This window comes from Dioscorea cayenensis, unplaced genomic scaffold (genome assembly GCF_009730915.1).
Source record: "Dioscorea cayenensis subsp. rotundata cultivar TDr96_F1 unplaced genomic scaffold, TDr96_F1_v2_PseudoChromosome.rev07_lg8_w22 25.fasta BLBR01000038.1, whole genome shotgun sequence".
Classification (NCBI taxonomy): Eukaryota; Viridiplantae; Streptophyta; class Magnoliopsida; order Dioscoreales; family Dioscoreaceae; genus Dioscorea; species Dioscorea cayenensis.
This window is the reverse complement of record NW_024086429.1, coordinates 100,673-122,204: the sequence shown is the minus strand read 5'-3', so window position 1 is coordinate 122,204 and position 21,532 is coordinate 100,673. Positions and strand designations below refer to the sequence as shown.

Here is a 21,532-nt window from a genome sequence, read left to right as displayed (position 1 = left end):
AATCATACCTTCGGCCCACGTTTCGAATTTAATTTGCGATTTTGAATCGAGTATGTCCAAGCTTGCACTAGGTGCTTCTTCTCCAGTGATGCATTGAACGCGTAATATCCTCCGCCCCTTACCATGCTTAAATGAACCAGCAATAATTACATTTACCGTGCTAGTGTAATGCCATCATTATTATACAATTTTGAAAAACTGGTTGCTCTCTCGGTAGGTGTGAGTGGAATTATGTCCAACAATCCTTTTCTCTAAGCATCCACCCATGTGAAAGCCATATTGTAATGTCTAAGGAAAACAATTATAACAATATATATATATATATATATATATGTATAAAATTAAACACTAGAAGCAAATATTTTAGAAAAATACTTGAAGCAAATATTTACAACTAACAATTTCATTCAAGTCTACAAAAATAATTTCATGCAAAAAATTTTAAAAAAAAAAACAAACTCTACAACTAATAATTTCATTCAAGTCTACAAAAACAATTTCATTAAAAATATTTATACTACAACTAATAATTTCATTCAAGTCTACCAAAAATAATTTCATGCAAATATTTATATATATACTCTACAACTAATAATTTCATTCAAGTCTACAAAAATAAACTCTACAAAATTTTCTCATGCTCACAAAAATAATTTTATTCAAAAATTTTAAAACAAACTCTACAACTAATAATTTCATTCAAGTCTACAAAAATAATTTCATGCAAATGTCTTAAAACAAGTCTACAAAAACTACAAATAATAATTTTTATGCAATTTTTTAAAAGACCACAAGTCTAACTAATAATTAAAATAAATACATCAAGATACAAACTAATAATTTCATTCAAGTCTACAACAATTATTTCATGCAAATATTTAGAAAAAAAAGTCTACAAAAACTACAAATAATAATTGCATGCATTTTTAAAAAACCACAAGTGTAAACTAATAATTAAAATAAATATCAACAATACAACTAATAATTTCATTCAAGTTACCAAAAATAATTTCATGCAAATATTTATTTTAAAAAACCAAGTCTACAAAAACTACAAATAATAATTTCATGCATACTATAGCTCTAAACTAATAATTAAAAATAAATATCAAGAATACAACAAATAATTTCATTGAAGTCTATAACAATTATTTAATGCAAATATTTATACAAGTCTACAAAAACTACAAATAATAATTTTATGCATTTTTACACAACTCTAAACTAATAATTAAAATAAATATCAAGAATACAACAAATAATTTCAAACAAGTCTACAACAATTATTTCATGTAAATATAGTATACCAAAAACTACAAATAATAATTTCATGCATTTTTAAAACCACAACTCTAAACTAATAATTAAAATAAATATCAAGAATACAACAAATAATTTCAATCAAGTCTACAACAATTATTTTATGCAAATATTTAAAAAAAAAAAGTCTATCAAAACTACAAATAATAATTTCATGCATTTTTTCAAAAAAACCACAACTCTAAACTAATAATTAAAATAAATATCAAGAATACAACAAATAATTTCATTCAAAGCTCTACAACAATTATTTCATGCAAATATTTAAAAAGAAAACAAGTCTCACAAAAAACTACTAAATAATAATTTTATCGATTTTTAAAAACCACAACTCTAAACTAATAATTAAAATAAATATCAAGCAATACAACTAATAATTTTCGTTCAAGTTTACAAATATAATTTCATGCAAATATTTTAAAAAAAAATTACAAAAACTACAAATAATAATTTCATGCTTTTTAAAAACCACAAGTCTAAACTAATAATTAAAATAAATATCATGTCAACTAATAATTTTTATTCATGTCTCACAAAAATAATTTCATCCAAAATCTTTTATATATATATATATATATATACAACTCTACAAAAACTACAAATAATAATTTCATGCATTTTAAAAAACCACAAGTCTAAATGAATAATTAAAATAAATATATTAAAAAAATACAACTAATAATTTCATTCAAGTCTACAACAATTATTGTCATACAAATATGTGTTATTAAAAAGTCTACAAAACTACAATAATAAATTTCATACAATTTTTTTCTTTTTTAAATAAGACAAGCTCACAAAACTACAACTAATAATTTGATGCAATTTTTAAAAACACAAGTCTAAACTAATAATTAAAAATAAATAAATCAGTAACCAACCTGTTAATTGTAACCTTGAAATGAAAGAAATTAAGAGATAATCCAAATTTGCACCACTCTAAGTCTCCAAATCTCCAAGACTCCAAGTACCAAATTGCAATATTAAAACTTGATAATGTTGAATTGAAATAATTAAACTCCAAAAATTGAAATCCAAAATCTCCCAATTTTATGCCTTAGAGACTGAGATTAAGAGAGAATGAGAGTAGGAGTTGAGAAATAATGAGATTAAGAGAGAATGAGAGAGAGAGAGAGAGAGAGAGAGAGAGAGAGAGAGAGTTGGAAAAGATTGATAATTGGTAAAAACTAAATAATGTGGGGATGAGGGGTATATATAGAAGTTTATAAAAATTTTAAAAAGTTGACTTTTTCAAAATTTAAACTTTGAATTTTAAAAAAAAAAAATCCTCAACCGCTATTATTGGGGACCAACATGTAACACGAGAGAATTGCAACCCGGTTCCAAACTGGGTCATGGGTAGGGGAAAGACCAATCAGTAACCAGCCCTCGGGTCACTGACCCGGCGGGCTGGTTCTAGGCCGGGCCCAGTTTTCAAATAGCCCGTGCCCACCTCTATGGACCACAACAAGTGGACTTCTTGTACTCCCCCTTTTCAAGGCAGCTGTACTCAAACAAATGTGGTTCCAAAAAAAAAAAAATAATAAGAATAATAATTTCTTCTCCCAAAAAATATCTCTGGTTTCCATTTATAATAACTGATTTAATTCAACACAACATGCTGCTTAATTAGGCATTCAATTTCTAACGAATCACCTCCACAGCGTGTATCCCCCCTTTTCAAGGCAGCTGTACTCTAACAAATGTGGTTCCAAAAAACAAAAAAGTAGTAATAATAATAATTTCTCCTCCCACAAAAAATCTCTGGTTTCCATTTATAATAACTAATTTAATTCAACACAAACATGCTTAAGCATTCCATTTCTAACGAATCACCTCCAAAGCGTATAAATACAAAATAATTAGTCTACCTACGCACACACACACATCTGTATTATTTAAGAATTTATTAAAAAATGGTTGATTTTTTTTGGGTGTAGTGTAATAACTGTTAAAACGAACTTCTTAATAAGCGTCGCCGCCGCCGCCGCCGCCGAGGACATGTCGGTTATGTCGGCACCACTGTCATGCATCTCCATCTCCGACAAATGCAACGCAATGCCGGAGCTCCGGCAAGTGCATGCCCATTTGATCAAATCCAATCTCATCTCCTCCTTCTCCGCCCTGTCCGCTAAGCCCCTCGCATTCCACTCCATCGTTCGATCACTCTCCTCTCAGTCCGAGAAGCAGCACCTCTCTCTTGTTCTCTACTCCAAAATCCTCTCCTTTTTGGATGATCTCCGTGGTATTGAGTTATTGCTCCCTTCTGTTCTGAAGGTGTGTGGTATTTTGTTGGCTTTTGATGAAGGTCTGCAAATTCATGGCCAGATTTTGAAAGGTTGTTTGCAAGATGACCCGTTTGTGGCCAATTCTCTTCTCAGGATGTACTTGGATTGGGGTCAGCTGGAACTCGCCGGACAAGTGCTTGATAAAATGCCAAACAGAGATGTAATATCTTGGAGTTCAATGATTTCAGGCTGTGTGAAGGTGGGGGATATCAATCTTGCTCGAAAGCTATTCGATGAAATGCCTGATAAGGATGTTGTCGCGTGTAATTCGATGATTGATGGCCTTATGAAGTGTGGAATGTGCAAGGATGCTGAGGACTTGTTTGAATGCATGAATGTTAGAGATGTTGATTTCTTGGACAGCCATGATTTCTGGTTATGTGCATAATGGCTGTCCAAATGCAGCAATGGAGCTCTTCAGAAGGATGTTCAATTCCGGTCTTCATCCAGATGTGGTTGCTCTTGTAAATGTGCTCTCTGCCATTGCTGAATTGGGCTTTTCTGATGAAGGGAGATGGATTCATGCTTATATTCATCGAAGCAACATTAAGTTATCATCAGGGAACATTGGGCCAGCTCTCATTGACATGTACTTCAAGTGTGGCCTTGTGAGTGATGCTTGCAATGCCTTTAAGAGGCTATGTGATGGTGATGATGGTGGTGGGGCAAGGACAGGGAGTTGGAATTCTATGATCTCCGGCCTTGCGATGCATGGTCTTGGTAAAGAAGCCATTGAAATATTTAACGAAATGGAGAGAAAGGAGGTCAATCCTGATGAAATCACCTTCTTAGGACTTCTAAATGCTTGTAGCCACAGCGGTTTAGTCAATGAAGGTGAGTACTACTTCACAGTGATGTGCAGAAAATATAATCTGAAACCAAGCATACAACACTATGGTTGCTTGATTGATCTCTACAGCAGAGCTGGCCAGTTTGAAATAACGAAGAAGATCATTGAAGATATGCCCATGAAGCCTGATGCCACTGCATGGAAATCCATTCTAAGTGCTTGTGGGAAACACAATTATGTGACAATGGGTGAATATGCTGCCATGAAAGTTATCGAATTGGCACCGAATGATGCTAGCTGTTATGTGCTCTTGTCAAATTTATATGCAAAGTCAGGGAATTGGACTGATGTTGAGAGAGTTCGGAAACTGATGAGAGACAAAGGTATCAGAAAGGTTCCCGGCTGCAGCTCAATGGTGATCAAGGGGAAGGTTCATGAGTTTCTTGTTGGGAAGGAGATGGGTGTTGGATGTAGAGCAGTGGTTTTTTCCAAATTGAAGGAAGTTATACATAGATTAAAATTATTCGGATATGAGCCTGATGTGAACCAAGTACTTGTTGATGCTGAAGATGAAGAGAAGGAGAGGTTGCTCAGTGTTCACAGCGAGAAGATGGCAATAGCTTTCGGACTGATAAATTCGGAGAAAGGGGAACCAATGCACATAGTGAAGAACCTGAGGGTTTGCAGTGATTGTCATTCTTTTAGCAAGCTGGTTTCTGGTGTTTATGAGCATGAGATAATTCTCAGAGACCAGAATAGGTTTCACCATTTCAAAGAAGGTTCATGTTCATGCCATGACTATTGGTGATCAAAATGGAATATATGCACCATTTGGCACAATGAATTTGATGCCAAAGTTGGAATATTTTTACAGAATAATATTTAGTAAATAAATAAAAGAAAAAGACTTTGTTCTTTATCTAGAGTATTTACAGTCCGAATAAAGAAATAAATCCTCTCTCTCTCTCTCTCTCTCTCTCTCTTTCTCGCAAAAGTTTAGATCTTTGACCAAGAGGGGAGGAGTGAAGAAGATCGGAGTGATGGCAGTTCCGCCGGCGCGTAGGGGTCTCAGCAGCATCGGCGAGGGGCACACACGAGAAAGCAGAAGCAGAGAAACTCAATCTTCTCTCTAGGTTTGTCTCCTATTCGAATAGATCTTTCGCTTTTGGATCTTTAATCCTTCGTTTCCAACTGTGGTGTCGTTGGGGCGAAAGGAAGGATTTTTATGCCGCTTTTCCATTTTTCTTACTGTTTTTTAAAGGAAAAGTTGAACTTTTTTTTGCCCAGTTGATCGTTGCTTGGTATTGATTTGCTCTGTTGTACTTTTTCCTTTTTGATCGGAAATTAGGAGATTTAAATCAAGGCAAAGAGACATTTTCTCTCCTTGAGGATCTGACGAATGAACCCTAACTTTGCTTCCTTCTTTTTTTTTTAAGGTGTTTATGGTATGAACAGCAGGAAGAAATGAACTATTAATGCAATACCAGGTTGCTAAATATGAATATTGGTATAATGAAGAAACAGTCACCGAGAGATCAAGAAAAATAGTATCGTAATACAATGTTTTAGCTCCCTAATGTTGTGATTATTGTTTAGATATATAACTTGAAAAGCAAATTTGGTGTTGTACTGAGGGAAACTATATTGAGAAAATTTTTCTTGCGTTTGCTATTATTTTCACTCAATGGCAAGTACACCATAAAGGACACCCTACAGAGCACCATCTGAATATGAGGGATGTGACTTTCAAAGTTTTTAATTTTTCCAATCTTAGTTGTCAGCCGAAGTTGAATTGCATTCTGTGTTCTACTTTCAATCATGAACTTATCAGCAATTTCCGTATGTGGGTAACCTTGAAAGTCTTTATTTCTTCCAATCATAGTTTTTGGCTGAAATCGAATTGCATCCTGTGTTTTATGTTCAATCAAGAAACTATCAGCAATTTCTATTGGTGGTATTACATAGTGGTTTTATCAGGCAATTCAATTTCCAGCTCCATATTTCTGCAGACAACTGAATACTCTGTCAAAAAAGCAGACAGTCATTCACTAGAAATATTTCATTGTCTACCAAATTTTTGTCATGAAGTTGATTTCATGTCGATCTTTCAGGTTTAATCAGAAAAATATTGGCGGTTTTGCTTGTGGGATTGGCAGCTTGGTTGTATCAGTCAATTCAACCTCCAGTCCCGAAAATTTGTGGAACACCGAATGGCCCTCCTGTTACATCACCTAGAATCAAGCTCAAAGATGGAAGGCATCTCGCATATTTAGAAAGTGGTGTTCCTAAGGAAAAGGCCAAGTATCAAATTGTTTTCATTCATGGCCTGGATTGCACCAAATCTAATGTGTTTCCTTTCTCCCTGGTAATGTTGAGTTTATCTATGTCTTTTACTTTCTAGTTGAGTCTTACTTTTTTTATCTTCTAAACTTAACAGTTGTGCAGGAAGTGCTCGAAGAGTTAGGGGTACATGTGCTGTCTTTTGACAGACCTGGGTATGGAGAGAGTGATCCAAACTTACATCAAACAGTGAAAAGTATAGCTTTAGATGTTGAAGAACTTGCTGATCAGTTGAAGCTTGGACCGAAGTTCCATGTTATTGGATTTTCTCTTGGAGGACAGTTAGTTTGGAGCTGTTTGAAGTACATCCCTCATCGGTATGACTCATATGCTTTCTCTCCTGTCCTAAAAAAGACCACCATTCTTTCACGGCATTGCAGTGTATTCTTTCTTCACTTGCATCACTGTGAAATATTTCATTAACATGAGAGAGCTTTATATTTTGTCATAAACAAACCATTTTGAGCCACTTCTTTCAGGTGGTAGGCACATACATTAGAAGACTATTGAATATATTTAGTAAAAAGCTTATTGCCTTTCAGCATATGATTTCTTATTCACTTGCAGGCTTGCAGGAGCGGCTATTGTTGCTCCAATTGCCAATTACTGGTGGCATAATTTACCTGCTAATTTATCTAAAGAAACTTTTGCTCAACAACCTCCACGAGATCAGTGGGCGATTAGAGTTGCTCATTATGCCCCTTGGTTAACATTTTGGTGGAACACCCAAAAGTGGTTCCCTGCATCAAGTGTTTTAGCTCATCGGTCCGACCATCTTGATGCAAAAGACAAAGAGATATTGTTGTCGGTTGGAAATCGCTATTCGGTATGGCATTGTTCTGTCATTTTCATTCCTAACTATGAGTATATATCAAATTTATAAGTGAAATCTAAAATCATATTTTGCTGTTTGTTTGGTATTTCTCAGGAGCAAGTGAGACAACAAGGAGACTTCGTTTCGGTCCATCAGGACCTGATCATAAGCTATCAGAAGTGGGAGTTTGATCCCATGGATCTAAAAAACCCTTTTCCAGCCAATGAAGGTTCTGTGCATTTGTGGCATGGTGCACGCGATATAATAGCTCCGGTCTCATTGACGCGGTATTTTGCCGAACAACTCCCATGGATTCACTATCATGAGTTACCTGATGCTGGCCATTTGTTCCCACTGGCTGATGACATGAGTGATGCTATCTTAAAGGCACTTCTTGCTTAGAGCTCAGTAGCTCTGATCCTGTTGTATCTGAGTTTCTTTTTGGACTAGTATTTGTGTGTATGTTCAGTTTTTCAGTTTCCTTGACTTGATCTTATACTTAAAACTTTCATAGCCACCAATCAGATTTTGCAGTGATGTAATTCAAGCATTTTCAACCTGATTTTGCCTGTCCGTTTGAATTAACAAGATTGAGATTGTGATGGATGGATGTCGTGATTTATTTATTCGTATCTGTTAATCAGCCTGATTTTTTAAATTTGTGAAATTTTCTGTACCTGTTTATTCAAGTAAACTAAGCAGCTTTGGGTTTGGTTTAGTTACCCAAAATACATGTTTCTCTACAAATCCAAAACCATCACATTAATTCATAAAAATGTATAAAAATTAGATGATCCTCTGGTAAAATCTAAAGGTATTGTATAAAAATTGAATTGAAAAGAATACATTAATCAATAGGACAATCATGAAAATGAGAACATAGAAATAGCACCAAGCAGCTAATATTTCATTCGAACTGAGTTGAAGACAAGGATTTATAACATCTCCTTCGGCTACTAATGCCTAATGGTGGGCCTGCTTCATGTAAATTGATCAGTCCCTGATACATGCCTGAAAAGAGAAGAAAATTTACATGTAAATTTCAACAACCAACCAGCAGAATAACATGAACACCAGAAGCACACACGGACCTGTTCAGTTATTCCAGTAAGTGGTGAAAGATTACTTGTGCAAGACAATCTTCTGCAGGAAAGCAAAAGGAACAGCAATTGTATATGCCTCCACTGGTGTAACACACAAGACATTCTTACAATTTAACAGTGTGCCTTGGTTGCCATTTCTTCTTACAGTTGATCTAGAAAAAACCCTAATAATAGGATAGGTAAATCTGGTCTTCTAGATAGTGGAATTTGGACTGTGCAGTGCCCTAATTATTCTAACACAGTTCACTCTCCAAAGCAAACTGAAGAAAGTAATCAAAATGCTTTTGATTTCTAACACAGATAATGAAACATAAGCTTTCCTGACAATGTGGGTGAAATAGCAATGTATTCACTCATACCTAAAAATAAAACCGATTCAACACATTGTTTCCAATTCAACACAAGGTAGTACAAATAGAAAGATACATGTGTATGTAAAAATAAATAAATAAATAAACAAACATATAAAGCCACATGCACTTTATGCAGCTTAAATAATAAAAATTACCGTCAGTAGTTTCAGTTATTAAAAAAAGTAGTTATTAAAAAAAGTAATCAAAAATGCTTTTTGATTTCTACCTGAATAATGAAACATAAGCTTTAACTGACAATGTAGGTGAAATGGTGGTGTATTCATTCTTATACCTACAAAAAATGTGTGGATGTGAACTGAAACAAGACAGTGTTTCTAATTCACTACGAGATAGTACAAAGAGAAAGATACATGTGTATAACAAAAAATGAGCCACGTGCACTTTATGCAGCTTAAATTATAAAATTACTGTCACTAGTTTCAGTTATCAACAATACCTGTCGTATCTAGTCAAAATAACTGGTGGAGCTACAAAACAAAAAAATTATTATTCAGCTCAACAAGATGATCGGTTCATGTGAGAACAATCAATGGAAGAGAGCTGCAATCCTTGCCTTCTGATGTGCTCTTTTCTGATATTAACTCAAATTACAAAATCAGTTGCCAAGAACAACATTTTCTAAGTAACTAATAGCATGATCCTTATGTTCTTCACCAAATCGTTTGAACAACACTGACTGAGCACAAGAATCAGGTTGAACGCCTTTCTCATGCATCTCACCATATAATCTAAGAGCTTCATTCCAATCTCCCCTATTGCAATGCTCATTAATAAGCAAAGTGTATGTATATTTATTAGGAGACAAACCTCTCTTCTGCATCTCAATAAAATACTCATAAGCCAATTCAAGGTCCTTTCCACAGAACCCATTTATAAGTGCATTGTATGTAATTTCATTAGGCAGCACATCACTCTCCCGCATTTCTGAGAAGAAAGTGAATGCTGATTCAAGATCTCCCCTATTAGCATAAGCATGAATCAAAATTGTGTAGGTGATGACTGATGGGGGATAGACCACTACTGATCATGTTATCATACATGGCCCACGCTTTACTCAGATACCCTTTCTGACAAAGAGCATGAATTATGCAGGAACAAGTGACACAATCTGGTGGAACCCCATCTTTAACCATCTTCAGCAACAAGTTATAAGCCTCGTCAATATTACCCATCTTGCATAGCCCATCAATTTGAACATTATAACTCACTGTATCTGGAGTAATGCCTCTTGCAATCATTTCTTCTCTTAGTTTGAAAGCTTCAGAGGCTGACCCAAGCTGCAATTCACCAACTATCCTTGTCGTGTATGCAAATCCATCAGGTTGCAAGCCTATCCATAGCATCTCATTGAAGAATTCCTTAGCCATAGCGAGCTTTCCCATCTTACAAGAACCATTCACGAGAATTGTATGGGGTGAAAAACATCAGGCTGGAACCCTGATTCAACCATATGGTCTTTGACCTCCTTCCCCTCTTCGAGCTCACCTGTTCTACAAAGACCATCTATAAGAGTATTATAAGTGATCAAAGTGGGGGCAAGGCCCTGAACCCTCAAATCATCAACCAATAAGAAGGCCTCCCTGAGATCACCCACACGACAATATCCATATATCAAAGAATTGTACGTAACAATGTCTGGCACCAAATTCATCTCACCCATCTCACAAAACTTCTCCCTAGCCAGTGTTACCCATCCCTTCTTACAAAGGCCATCAATCAAAAATATTGTAGAGTGGTAACGGTGGGAGAAATCCTCTCCTCACCATCTCATCTCTAAAATGCAATGCCTCATGCATCCAACCTTTAGAACAATACCCATAAATCAAAGGGTTGTAGGTGAAGGCAGTTACCTGCAAACCGGAAGTCCACATCTTTGAAACCCACCTCTTAGCCTCCTCAAACTCCCCCATTTTGGAGTAACCATTGATCAGAACGTTGTAAGTGACATCATTGAAAGAGAAACCCTTGTTAAGCATCTTCCCCAAGAGTTCCAAAGCATCTTGAGCATTGTCCTCCTTGAAAAACGAATCAAGCATGGTATTATAAGTAACAACAGTGGGCAAGATCCCAACATTTCTCATCTCCTCGAAGACGTCTCTCACCTGCACCCACTGCCGCTTATCTCTCAAAAGCCTCAACACCCTGTTGCAGTTCTTAACATCCGGGAAGAACCCACTGCGCACCATCCTGTAAAAAGTGGAAAGCGAGCGCTCTGCCATCGAGTGCCGGGTATAAACCCATAAAAGAAGATCAAGAAGCTTGATCGTCGCAGCGGAGTTCGCATACCCTTGGATCAAAAGATCAAGAATTCCATGCAAGCCCAATGCCAGAACTCTCTCCATCACAGCGTACGCCGCGCGGGTGAGATCGCTGTCGGCGAGAATCTCAAGAACGCCAACGAAGGCCATCTCGCAGCGGGGAACCCCGGCTGAAGCTCAGCCCAGCGGAAGAAGCGAAGGGGCGAGCCTGGGGCGCTTACGGATGGAGTCGAGTGCGGAGAGGAAGAGGGCGGTATTAGAGATTAAGGGCTTGAGGCGATCAGGAGGACGGAAGGCAGGGGTAAAAAGCGGAAGGATAGGCGTCAATGGTGCCAAGGATTAGGGTTTCGAAATGGGGTTTCTCGGTGAGGAGATTGGAGAACCGTAGCTTGATGAATGTAGAAGAGGAGGATGACGAAGACGATAATGCTCGGGCTTTAGAGGCGGCGGAGAAGAGGAGCATGGGCATCTCCTCGCCGCCATTAGTGGCTTCCAAGGAGTAGAAGAAGACACGAGGACATGGCTGAATGGCCAGGTGCTGGAAGAGGTTTAACCATTGTATCCACCGGACAACCCCACAAGGGTTTCTACTTTGAGCCCATTATTACTTCATTATCAATCGCCACCTGTACCTCAATATCTGTGTCTATTTAGTTGTAATTTTAGTTTAATATTAAGCAAAACAAATGAGTTAAACTCCATTTACATCATTCTTATTGAGAACTGATAAAAAGCGCAGAGTTTGATAAAAAAGAACATAAGCATATTTCTGTGAAGACTGTGATTACACTCTAAAAATGCAGAGAAGGGAACTCAAGTTAAACAGAGTGAACTTCTTTTCAAGCTCTTGGAAAACGGGAACGGCCTTTCTTTCTTAAAAACTCTGGGATTTCCACAAGGTTTCCTTCAGTGATGGAAGAGGATTGGCGCCTGTTCATTCCCAGACCATCTCCATGACCTCCTGATTGAGTTCCCTAATTTCATTTTGTAAAAAAAATATCCATATTAGAACAGGAATGATGTACAGTGACACATTAAATTGAATCTACAGGTGTGTACCTGCAAAGAGCCGCCTTCAGTTTCTTCTTGCCGTTTGAATCCAGTTGCAATTAGAGTTATACTCACCTGAACAAAGTAAAACAGTATCATCTTATGATTTGTGGGCAATGTGATTGCCAACGCAGAGCAATGGACATTGAAATGTTATTTTATTTTATTCTTTTCATCTGCTTACTTGACCGGTTAGTGACTGATCGATCACTGCACCAAATATTAGGTTTGCACTTGGATCGACAAGGTCATAAATCACTTCAGCAGCAGCATTAACCTGATTAATAAGTAATCCAGACATCATTAGTAATTTGATTTGATGATAGAATGTCCATGAACAGAGAATTTAGCATGCATCTTACCTCATGTAGTGTTAAATCATTTCCTCCGGTTATGTTCCACACAATCCCGGTAGCTCTTTCAATGCCAATATCTAATAAGGGAGACTGAATAGCATTTAGTGCAGCATCTCTTGCCCTTGACTTACCTGCAAAAGAATGTGAAAAGGCTCACACTGGCCTAGATCTAATGACATTGATACAAATCACGGTGTTGGAACTGCTTATATGGAAGCATGGAGTATGAAAGAAGTTTCCACCATTGGGATGTATAAATATACAATTGATTTCATATTAAAATCTTGTCTGGATAATATTTCTCTTCATAGTTTTTCACATATTCTTGTTATAGAAATTACAGATATACTCTTAGTTATAAAAGGAACTAAGTGTATCGTGTTTGGATTAATAACAAGGAGCACAATCTTCAGCTTGTTGATTGCATAAAGTAGAAGTACCAAAGGTGGAAATGAGGATACAAAGAGAATGAGTTGAACATAGCACAACAAAAGTATCCGGCTATATCAGAAAACTTTTGGATTTAGTTGTTAAAAAATAAAATTGGTTTCTCAATATTACCTGTAGCAGTTCCTATACCCATTAATGATGAGCCAGCATTAGCCATACATTGCCCGAACATCAGCAAAGTCAACATTGACTAGACCTGGGACCTGAAACGATCAACAGAATATGCACAAATAAGACACCATTATATTTTAAATTGGGATAGTTTTTGATAGTTTTTGCTGATCATACAAAGCAAACAATCCAGGTATGCATTTGATACATCATACACAGTTCGCTGCTAATTTAAGCACTATTTGAATAAATCACAATAAAAAAATGACCAGAGGATGCATTTTTAAATTGGGATAGTTTTGATAGTTTTGCCGGTCATAAAAAGCAAACAATCCAGATATGCATTTGATACATCATACACAGTTCCGCTGCCAATTTAAGCACTATTTGAATAAATCACAATAAAAAATGACCAGAGGTGCACTTTAAGAAGAAGGCTTGTTGTTAATTGATCCCAACTGCAGTCATGCTCATGTTCAGTTGCTTGAGCACAACCTGTTAATTCTCAAGACAAACAGCTTATGCCAACCAAAAAATTTCAAACTAGATTCTAGTGGAGGCAAGTATGTAAATATAAATTCCCCGAGTTACTGATGCCTTCAACTCTACTATTTCAATAAAGCAAAAAATGTATATGATTTTGTATGCATCTAATACCAGGATTATGTCTGAGATGCCACGAACACCTTGCCGAAGTATATCATCAGCCAAGTTAAATGCTTCTGTCACAGGAGTATTGGGAGAAACAGCAGTTAGCAGCTTATCATTTGGAATGACAATAAGTGTATCAACATTGCTTCTCAATGCTGCAATTCCTTCTTGTGCCTGAACCGCACGCCTCCGTCCTTCAAATGAAAATGGAGTGGTAACAATACCAACAGTCAAGATGCCCATTGACTTAGCAATCCCTGCAATAATAGGAGCACCACCAGTTCCAGTCCCTCCTCCCATTCCAGCCTGCATTAATTACAAGACACTTTCATGATAAAACACTAAGAACAAAATTAAAATCACCGCACAATAAGTTAAAAGCCAACCATAGTTCGTTAGATCTGTATTCTTTAAATAACAGGAAATTACATAGAATTGCTAGAGTCATAAAGGAAAACAATATCATGAAGGATTTACAAACATTTTACCAATTTTAAAAATAATCTTAACTAAGATTATCCGATACAGGTGCAACTAAGTAGATGTTCCCAGATGAGACATCATCCATCAGTTTCAAGATGAGAGAATGTACACAGAGCACATGCACACAGAAACCAAAATCAATTATAATAACCCTTCAATTGCAGAAAGTGAGGACTTTTAAAAAAGACCAAGTTCTTAACTGAAGTATAGTGAAAGGAAAGACATCTTGAGGCAGTAAAAATGATCAATTTGAATCTAGATACAAGTGGATGAGAATTAAAACAGAATTTACCGTCACAAAGACCATGTCAGCGCCAGACACAGCCTCTTGTATAGACTCTTTGCTTTCATTGGCAGCATTCATACCAATATCAGGATTCCCACCAGCACCAAGACCTCTTGTTAACTCCTGGCCAATCTGCAAGCGGTTCTCTGGATAAACAGGCGACATCCTCATTGCTTGAACATCAGTATTCACAATCCAAAAATTCCACACCTTTCATGGAGCTTTCTATCATTCTGTTGACAGCGTTGGATCCTCCACCACCAACACCAATAACTTTTATCTTGGCCTCATTGTAGTTATTTGGAAGAGATGAGTCCCTTAAATTTTCAGTCACATTGCCAGTAGGCGCTTCTTTCCTTGGATCAATCACAGTGTTATTACCCTCTCCTCTCAGCGCTGAGACTTCAGGATGCAGATACAAGAAAGGATCCCTATTGGAGTATGAGCCAATATTATGAGAGTTCGCGAACATCTAAAAACGCGGAGAGCATGAAACACTTCTCTGCCATAAACCTGAAAGAGTGCTCCTCTCATCAATTGCTCTCAGTGAAGTATTTCTGCTTGTCCAGTTCTCAGCCAGAACTCTCCCACCTGGAATGGCTGAGACTCCAACTGAGCATCGACAATCAAACTGCATAAAACACGGGACTTGAACTGCCATCTTCAATCCTGAAACCGAACCCAAGCAACTGACCAAATTTGGAGTATTAAGAAGAGCCTCAAGAACTTCAGCAACTAGAGTTTCAAAATTGCATTGACCTACTGGTTTTAACCACACTCTAAATCCACAAGGAACCCTGCCTTCCCAAAACCTGTTTAACCATGAGATATTTAGCAGTAGGACCAAGATATGCATATCTACATATATGTCTTTGCTGATATGAACACACATATCAAACAATAACTAATTGTCAGTTGAGCAAGAGCATCCCCGTGAACAATTTATGGAAATCCACTGCAAGATCGACCATTGTATTAACAAAACAATTCATAACACAAGATAGCGTTTTGAACAAACTAAAATACACCAAAATTCACGAATACAGCAGATAACGAAGGCAGCGCTCAAACAAACAAAAACCTAAATATAACCCAAAAAAGCCGCTCGAAAAATCAAAGCAATAACAAGTGGGAAAAATGGAGTAATGCCACGGAAACCTCCACAAGTCCCATTAATGCTTCATAGAAACAAATTTCGATTAATCTACAAAGAAATGCACATCAAATCCCTCGCCACTGAAGCAAATGCGCACGAAAAACCCCTGCAAATTAGAAGAAAGGAGAGAGAGAGATCACCTGCAAGCACCGAAGAGCCCTGATCTCTCCGTCTAAGAGTCGAGAAGGGTTTATGTTTAGAGAGAGAGAAAACCCCGAGGCTTTCACACCAATATCACTGTTGTCGCGATCTCGGCGTTGGGGGCCTGGACGACGAGGTCATTTTGGGAAATTTAGAAAAATCTTAATAAGATGGATGGGCTTGAGAACGTTGGATCTCGATCGTACGGTGAACATCGGTCCATAAGTATAATCCCTGTTGAGTTCTGCAACGGTTAGTGTGACTTTCCCGTATAATAAATAATTCCGTCATTTCCATGCTTGTGTAAGTACACGCATATCAGATTCCAATGAGATTATTACGTTTTTTTTTTGTGTTTTTGTTTTTTTATTTTGAATAATTTTATTTAGAAAATGGGCATGGAATGGGATTGCTTAGATGGTTGATGGCGCAGCCTATGGATTAATTCTTTAACAGGGTTGGCCGTTCCGGGATGCTTGGCCTCTCAATCCACACATTTCTGTCCCATTGATCCCACATATCACTACATATCTCCATCTTTTTGACCCAAAAGCAGGTGTTTGAAGGGGCTAAAAATTCTCAATCTTGGGGGCTGTAGGCTGTTCACCAGAAAATCAGATTTTTTGAAAAAAAAAATTTTCTAGTTTACACTGTGCATTATACCACACCACAAAGAAGCAAAGCAAATAAGTGCATACATAAGCAACTCTGAATCAAGCAATCCTTGTAGAGGTTCCAAGAACAATGGAGTAATTGTATCCACTTATACAGGGCATTCTAATGAAATTTCATATAAAGGTTTGTATATTGATATTGAAGAGAAGGTTCATTTCTATGCAACATGAAAACTTGAGCATCACTGAGAAACATCTACAAGTTCCCATATTTTGACTGATCCATCATCACTTGCTGAAGCTAAAACTTGTGGATCCTGGGAAGAGGGAACATATGGAAACATAAACTTAGTAATTGCATGATTGCCAGTTAGGCAATATTTTGATGGCTGGAAGCCTTTGTTTCAAAATAGCAAGGATCTAACCTTTGATTCCACTGCACTGAGTTTACATCCATAGCATGAGCCTTTTCCTTCTTCAGCAGCATGCTATAAGATGGCCCATCAACCTGTGATGAATGCTGTTAGTTCTCAGATTACTTAATAGAATGGTTTTTCAACAACTCCCTCAATCCACAGGAGCAATTCTGATCTTCAAGAATTTTCCAGCACAACCATACTATGAAATGATTGGGATAGACAGGGAGGTAAGAGGATTTTGGAATGCCAGTGGTAATGGAAAAAGGTTAAAATTTTCCATTAAAAAAAGTACACAGGAAAGGAGAAATATCGAGTTATTCCTCACAAAAATTCAGCCAATAAACATGCAGGCTAACCTAAGTCATATCCTAGTTCTAGAGAAGTACCTTTCAGACTGAAAAAGCTCACTTCATACTTTCCAAATGATTGAAATTTTAAAAACAGAGACAAAAAGTACCAGATTGTCCTTGTTCGCAACAAAAAGACGTAAAGCATCATCACCTGCTCCACTAGCAATTACACCCTCACTGCCATCAGAACAAAATGGACATTATATATATATATATATATAGTGAAGAATCCTCTAGCAGTACAGTCTCTAATATATCATCAAACATGCCCCGAGCCACAAAACAATAAAAACTCACATGATGTGAAAAGAATATCGCAAGTGAATATTTGAGAGTGCACAATGACTGCTCCATATCAGTTCAAATTAATCTGTCTACTTACACAGTAAACAGAATCCAGTGGAGTACTCAAAAATATGGTTTGCAATCAGTTCATAGTTGCAAATATTTAAATGCATCCAATGTTAATCTTAGTTAGTGCGAAAATAAGGCAATTAAATTGGATTCACCAGCACAAGATCACAGCCTTAATGACCTTATACTATGCATTCACAAGCAAAAGGTAGCTTTTCACGAGCATATGGCACATTTAATGTATGGAAGAGTCAGTATATACCATACAAAAAATTATCCACCTCAGATTGCTTTGTTAGAAGTGTGGGAGCTACCAGAAGCAATTAATACCTTTGACCAACTCACAGAAAAATATGGTCCGACCATGATATCCAGAGAGAGTACAGATATGCTGCCTGAAAAAAAGAAAGTGTGGTTGTTATGAATAATGTGGAAGACAGAATTAACAAAAATTTAATATATGCAAGAAAAAATAAAAAGAAAAAAATCTTAAGGTCATTTGCACCATGGTACATAGCCATCACCACTTGTCTGAGATGGATTTCCACTGGTATCCCATATCTTCAAGGTAAGATCATCACTGCAATCATATTCTTTACTGAAATTTCCCATTAAGACAATAATGAATAACACTCATAAGAGTTAAATACCTGCAAGTCACCATTCTATTTCCACACTCACTGAAGGATGATGCCCAAACTGTAGATGTATGACCACTGAAAAAGTAAGGGTAAATGTTTCATCAATATATATATATATATAAAAGAAGCAAAGAATCCCACATTTATCCATGGAGGTGTTTACTTTAAGTGTAAAATAAACCCTAAGGTGATATATGAATTGGCTGTCAAACATAAGTCAACAATTAACATAAGTGTAGTTATATAAGCATGCTTTTCTGCTTATACCTTGCATTCAACAAATTGATCATATGCATGTATTGTACATTAAAGTGTCCATGTGATGGATATAAACAATAGAACTAATTCATATTGCCTTGAAGATGAGCACATACATCAATTTTTAAGGTGCAAAACCATGAAGATAAGCCTAGTAATACCCAGCTATCGTGATAATAGACTCATATAACTGTGGTTTTACTCACTTTTATGTTAAAGATCAAAGTCAAAAGATTTTAGACTCCAAAAGCCTAAGAACAAATCAAATCCTATAAACAAACAATCACACAGAAAAGTTGTGATGCCACTTCGAGTTAATGTTATCAAATGGAGGCAACTGTTTTCTAATGTAAAGAACTTAGAAGACGCCATGAATCACAACCATCAATATCCAAAAAGTACATAAGTTTGATGTTGATAAAAATCAAGATAAATTAACTCAACCAAGATGAATTGACCACCTGCCAGCTTCACCTAAAGATTGCACACAATGCCAATCATCATCGCCATCCTCCACCCAAACCTAGCATGATTGCCAAATTTAAAAACGCTCTAATTCCAGACGTCAAATTTATATCAGAAATGAAATTATCCTAACCCATGTTACCTTGATAGAGTTGTCATAACTGACAGAAACCAGAACATCAATCGAAAGGATGCCATAGCACCATCTTAACATCCTGTGTATGACCTTGTAACACTGAAATACATTCAAATTCATTACCAGATTGCATTTCCCATATCCAAAACAGATTTATCCCGACCACACGTTGCAATCAGGGGACCCAGAAGCATTCCATGCAACACTCTTGACCTCATTTTCATGGCCCTGATGACAAAAGATAATTTAAAGTAATTGAAAACTACCCCGCATGATTACTAAAATTACTCTAGATAACTGAGCTGGTAGCATGGCATTTATTTGTACCTCCAACGCTGCAACACATCTCGAAATCAGAACCAATCTGCTGCCATATTCCAGTTGTGGCGTCAAAGCTTGCTGTTGCCAACAACTTGCCACTAGGTGACCATGCACACGAATCCAACAGTCCGTGTATGAGTATCTTCAAGAACAGCCTAGAGGAGTACGAAGGGACCAACAACTGTTACAACTCATTTAGGCCAGCTTAATAATCCATATGAATAAATAGCATAAGTCATACAAATAGGTAATATTTCTTTGACTATTGGATACATGACATGTTCCAGAATTACATATTCACAGGATGCAAGTTTAGCCCCACACACACCACCCCACGTGCACGCACGTGCACACGTGCACGCACGTGCACACACATAAAAAATAAAATTAAAAAAAAAACGAAGAAGAAATTCCTGGCCAGTTAAATAATTCTTCTGCCAATCGCTGTTCATTAGGCATCTGTAACCAAGGTCAGCAAATCAAATGGATGACGACAAACACAAAAAGAGATCTAGTAACGAAAATAATATACGTCTACAAACCAGAACTGCTAATTTTAAGTTTAGAAAGTCCATAAATGGCACTTCAAACAACCTGTGACAATCTAGTCCTCATTTCATATAAATTATTAAACACACAGCGATTAAGTGCAGCTTCAAAGGTTTACAATGCTTTGTCTCTACACTCAATTCAGTAGTATATGAAGCCAGGAGCTGCTTGAGAAGACCACCAGAAAGAACCCTAAAATCCCTTCTTTATGCTGAGTTCTTATCTACCACACAAGAATACAATTAACAATAAGTAAATGTTTCACGAAATCCCTGATTGACCTACAAAACAACCATCATAAATACCAGAAAATCATACTCATATCAATAGAATTATGGTATAGTTGAAAACCAGAGTTGCTTCCTGCTCAAGTGTTCAGAGCTGGAAAACTCATCACTCTAGGCACTCAATCTAATGTTGTGTGGCATGCAAGACAACCAGAACATGTTGGGCATGGAAAAGGATTCCTGTCTATTCAAAATGAGAAATTTCCCATCGATTTATAGGATATAAATGATATGTAGCTTGAAATAAACAGAAGTACAAGAAAGAAAAGAAAAAGGAAAAAAAGAATTTTACCTATCCACCTTGATCTCTAAGTTCTCCAAACACTATTATGTGTAAACCACACAGAAAGCAGTCTCATAGAAACGGTATCAAACCAAGATGTTTCCCGAAGTTTACAAGATGGCAACATAATAATATTAAAAAAAAATTCAAATCTTTAAATACTGTGAATTTAGTAACATAACCTCAACATCAAATTCAAAGTAATAAGTGAGAATGGATATGGGATCAGACCGTGCAGTCAAATGATTTAGAGGATCCCTGTTGCCAGATCCTGACGGTCTTATCGCCGCTGCAGGAGGCGAGCATAGCCGGCACCCCACCGGTTCCCGTTACCGGATTCCACGCCAAGCTCCACACTCTATCGCTGTGCCCCTCGAGCTTCTGAGTCTCCCTCAGCTCCAGCTTCCCATCCATCAAATCCATCGCCGGCACCCAGAAGAAAAAAACAGGATTTAGGGTTCCGATCAGTGGCGATCTCGGCCGAGGTTGGGCTTTGGTGTATGTCTGGATGACCGTCAAGAGATGGGGGGAATGGGTAGAGAAAACAGTATGTAGTTAAGGCTTTGCTTGGATGGGGGCTTTGCTTGGATGCCGGTGAAGAAAGGTTTTATAAAGTGAGATAAAGTAATGTAAAAAAGAGATTTTAAGCTTATAACTCGTTTTGGATTGAATAGAAGGTGAAACGAGGTGCTATTAAAACCTTTTTAGTAGTTTCGGATTGAGGAAAGTAATAGAGTGTAAGATTTTATATGAAAATTACTAAAACGCCTCGTTTGCTATAAATTATTCTTATTTAATAATTTCATAATATTTTTACTATTTTATTCCAATATAGTAGCTATATATATGTCGAAATCGCCAGCCCTCTGCAACTTCGCTAGAAT

General features: G+C 36.9%; 4 protein-coding genes and 2 pseudogenes across 4 annotated transcripts; 3 read left to right on the top strand and 3 right to left on the bottom strand.

Annotated features, from left to right (window-relative positions):
• The first annotated feature begins 3,378 nt into the window (after positions 1-3,378).
• On the top strand, positions 3,379-3,959 carry LOC120253323 (pentatricopeptide repeat-containing protein At2g42920, chloroplastic-like). The gene is made up of 2 exons (XM_039261665.1): positions 3,379-3,861; positions 3,951-3,959. The coding sequence occupies exons 1-2, from the start codon at positions 3,379-3,381 to the stop codon at positions 3,957-3,959; spliced, it is 492 nt and encodes a 163-aa protein (XP_039117599.1).
• Positions 3,960-3,966: 7 nt separating this feature from the next.
• On the top strand, positions 3,967-5,281 carry LOC120253320 (pentatricopeptide repeat-containing protein At5g48910-like). Its single transcript, XM_039261663.1, has one exon. The coding sequence runs from the start codon at positions 3,974-3,976 to the stop codon at positions 5,204-5,206; it is 1,233 nt and encodes a 410-aa protein (XP_039117597.1). The 5' UTR covers positions 3,967-3,973; the 3' UTR covers positions 5,207-5,281.
• A 157-nt stretch (positions 5,282-5,438) lies between these two features.
• Positions 5,439-8,158, top strand: LOC120253322. The gene is made up of 5 exons (XM_039261664.1): positions 5,439-5,463; positions 6,510-6,763; positions 6,844-7,055; positions 7,306-7,564; positions 7,667-8,158. Exons 1-5 carry the CDS (start codon positions 5,439-5,441, stop codon positions 7,952-7,954), a joined length of 1,038 nt encoding a protein of 345 aa, XP_039117598.1. The 3' UTR covers positions 7,955-8,158.
• Positions 8,159-9,546: 1,388 nt separating this feature from the next.
• LOC120253318 (pentatricopeptide repeat-containing protein At1g22960, mitochondrial-like) lies at positions 9,547-11,442 on the bottom strand. The gene is given in 4 exon segments (XM_039261662.1): positions 9,547-10,035; positions 10,037-10,442; positions 10,445-10,749; positions 10,751-11,442. Coding segments are annotated over 4 exon segments (1,809 nt in total). The 5' UTR covers positions 11,438-11,442; the 3' UTR covers positions 9,547-9,624.
• A 532-nt stretch (positions 11,443-11,974) lies between these two features.
• Positions 11,975-15,155, bottom strand: LOC120253319 (annotated as a pseudogene).
• A 1,731-nt stretch (positions 15,156-16,886) lies between these two features.
• On the bottom strand, positions 16,887-21,236 carry LOC120253321 (annotated as a pseudogene).
• Between the last annotated feature and the right edge of the window lie 296 nt (positions 21,237-21,532).

Excerpts from the sequence above, each read along its gene's own strand:
- LOC120253323 (XM_039261665.1), top strand. The coding sequence starts at position 3,379 with ATGCCGGAGCTCCGGCAAGTGCATGCCCATTTGATCAAATCCAATCTC.
- LOC120253320 (XM_039261663.1), top strand. The coding sequence starts at position 3,974 with ATGATTTCTGGTTATGTGCATAATGGCTGTCCAAATGCAGCAATGGAG.
- LOC120253322 (XM_039261664.1), top strand. The coding sequence starts at position 5,439 with ATGGCAGTTCCGCCGGCGCGTAGGG. Across the intron at positions 6,764-6,843 it reads ATGTGTTTCCTTTCTCCCTG|GAAGTGCTCGAAGAGTTAGG; the intron begins GTAATGTTGAGT and ends ACAGTTGTGCAG. Across the intron at positions 7,056-7,305 it reads TTGAAGTACATCCCTCATCG|GCTTGCAGGAGCGGCTATTG; the intron begins GTATGACTCATA and ends ATTCACTTGCAG.